General features: G+C 35.2%; 1 protein-coding gene across 1 annotated transcript; it reads left to right on the forward strand.

Moving 5' to 3' along the window:
- Nucleotides 1–933, forward strand: LOC124232702 (olfactory receptor 4A15-like). Its single transcript, XM_046649640.1, has one exon. It carries the CDS (start codon nt 16–18, stop codon nt 931–933), a length of 918 nt encoding a protein of 305 aa, XP_046505596.1. The 5' UTR covers nt 1–15.
- Nucleotides 934–3,087: the final 2,154 nt, after the last annotated feature.

The raw sequence follows: 3,087 nt of genomic DNA on the forward strand, positions 1-3,087 counted from the left end.
TGTAGAGAAGAACCTATGGAACAAAGGAGCAATGTGACTGAGTTTGTCCTCTTGGGGCTCACTCAGAGCCCCCAGGGTCAGAAAATATTATTTGTAGTGTTCTTGCTCCTCTATATTGTGACAATGGTGGGCAACCTACTTGTTGTCCTGACTGTGGTGGTCAGCCCAACCCTAGATGCCCCTATGTACTTCTTTCTTGGCTACTTATCATTTATGGATACTGTTTATTCTACTACAGTTACCCCAAATATGATTATAGACTTACTCTATGAGAAGAAAACTATTTCCTTCCAAGCTTGCATGAGCCAGCTTTTTATATGGCACTTATCTGGTGGTGCTGAGATTTTACTCCTGGTGGTCATGGCCTATGACCGCTATGTGGCCATCTGCAAACCCTTGCATTATTTGGCGATCATGAATCAACAGGTGCGTGTTCTGCTGCTTCTGTTGGCCTGGGCTGGAGCTTTTTTGCATGCTATAGTTAAACTTCTCTTGGTTTATAACCTGCCCTTCTGTGGCCCCAAGGTCATCGACCACTTCATCTGTGACATGTACCCCTTATTAAAACTTGCCTGCACTGACACCTACATTGTTGGTCTCACTGTGGTTGCCAATGATGGGGCAATCTGTGTGGTCATTTTTATGCTCATACTCATATCCTATGGGGTCATTCTGCACTCCCTGAAGAATCTTACTCAGGAAGGGAAGCGCAAAGCCTTATCCACTTGTAGCTCCCACATCGCTGTGGTGGTCCTCTTCTTTGTCCCCTGTATTTTTGTGTATGTGAGACCTCCCTCTACCTCACCCATTGATAAATGCTTGACTGTGTTTTATGCTGTCATCACCCCTATGTTGAACCCCTTAATCTATACTCTGAGAAATGGAGAGATGAAAAATGCCGTGAAAAAGCTCTGGACAAGAAAAAGAAAATGAGCCAGCAGAGAAATGTACTACATCTTTTCAATGAAGAATTGCTCCTTCCAGGAAAGTCATGTGTGATTATTTAACTGTAGTTAAATTTCTCCTCGTATTTAATAACTTGGGCATGATGATAAACATATATTACCTAAATATAGCCCATGATCAAGATACATTTTTTAAGATTTTCATAATTTATTAGGAAAATGTATTTCAGTTTTAGTTTGTAAAATGTCTCTGTTGAGACTATAGCTTTATGTTTTATGTTATGAGTTATGCTACAGTTCATGATGTAAATTAATCAGTCAATAGAAGATTTTCTCATTTCTCTTTTAAATAATGTAACCTTTTTCAGAATTAATAGTGCTCATTACAAATTTCATAAATATAAAATAAAATATATAACAAAAACCTTGTCTCACTCCTCTCCACACAGACAGCTCATATTAATATTTAAAATATATCTTACGTTTGTATCTATGAGATACTTTAAATATGTAATTTTGTTCATATTTCTTAGTACAGTAAGGTTGAAGAGGAATGATGCTTGGGATTTCTAATATTAATCATAAGGAGGCTAAGTATATAAAAAGATTTGAACGAACAAGATAGAGAGGCAGAAAAATAAATCTTGTGTATTGTTCTGATTGGGAAATCATAGTGTATCCTCAAGTGGAACAACTTTGTTTGGTGTTAAATTTTAAATTTTCGTAAAGATAATCTATTAATCTTCCCAGATAGTTTATAATATCTGATCACACCTCTTCTATTTTTCAATATCCCCATCTCATTTTTTTGCTTATAGCGTTCCACAGCCTTCTATGGTGACCCAGGCCCTACCTTTCATATGTAAAGTTAGCATAACCTATAATCCATGAGCTTCAAATATGCAATACAGAACTCTACACCAGATACTTCAGGTGATATTATTAAAAAAGATGCTGACAATATATGCTATTCTTTCTTCTCTTATTAATGGAATGTAGATTATAAGGTAATATAGAAGCCAGAATATATTGGTTTACTTGACAGAGACCTCAATCATAAAATCTTCTCTCTCTCTCTGAATGAAGCTTTAAAGAAAATATTATCATGGACATGGCAAAAAGATGGCTGTCTGTGAACTAGAAAGTGGGTCCTCACTAGACACAGGATCAGCCAGCACCTTGATCTTGGACTTCCAAGCCTCCAGAACTGTGACAAATAAATGTTTGTTGTTTAAGCCACCCAGTCTATGGTATTCTGAAATAGCAACCCAAATGAACTATGACCGACATTTAGTTAATTTTCAAATTTGTATTGTTGTTTCAATTGATGAGATTAAAATCTTTATTAATTGCCTATGTTCACTGGTCTATAAGCTTCCTGAAGTCAGGGAAAGTTACTTAGTTGTCTTTGTTGTCTCTCTTTCTTGCATAATGTCTTGGACATAGAACACACTCCATAAACTTTATCTTTACTTGTATCCTTGAATTCTTGTTCTATGGGAATGAGAATTTTTGCTGATGAATTTTGATGAACTCTTTCTACATTAAATATATATATTTGCTAAAAATATTTGCTGTTCTTTGATATTTGCTAAAAATATTAACCTTATGTTATTTGTGCTATAATTATGGGCATTTTATATAAAGATTTTATGTTTTAATATTCTTTTCTTTTTTGACTTCTTCTATCACTGTTAGCACTTTCATATTTATAAAATCACTGAAGAAAATGGAATTTTCCAAGACTGGCCTCATGGCTGAGTGGTTAAGTTCACACGCTCCGCTTTGGCGGCCCAGGGTTTCACTGATTATCAGTGCTGTGCTGCGGTGGCGTCCCACATGCCACAACTAGAAGAACTCACAACTAAAAATACACTACTATGTACTAGGGGACTTTGGGGAGAAAAAGAAAAAATAAAACCTTTAAATTGTTGTTTGTAATAACTTTTCAAAAAACTGTTTTAACCCGTCTGGAATTTAATTTTGTTTATGATTAAGAAATATCTAAGCATATTTTCCTGAAACAGGTAAAACAATCTGCCAACATTATTGTTAACATCAGTAATAATTGAAATTTTTCTATATAATATGTAATTTTATACATTTAAAGGGTTCAACCTTGGAGCCATTTCACCTCCTTCTCCTAATACTCATTTTCCTTCTTCTTCTTTGACGTATTCCC

Source organism: Equus quagga, unplaced genomic scaffold, assembly GCF_021613505.1.
Source record: "Equus quagga isolate Etosha38 unplaced genomic scaffold, UCLA_HA_Equagga_1.0 1080_RagTag, whole genome shotgun sequence".
Classification (NCBI taxonomy): domain Eukaryota; kingdom Metazoa; phylum Chordata; class Mammalia; order Perissodactyla; family Equidae; genus Equus; species Equus quagga.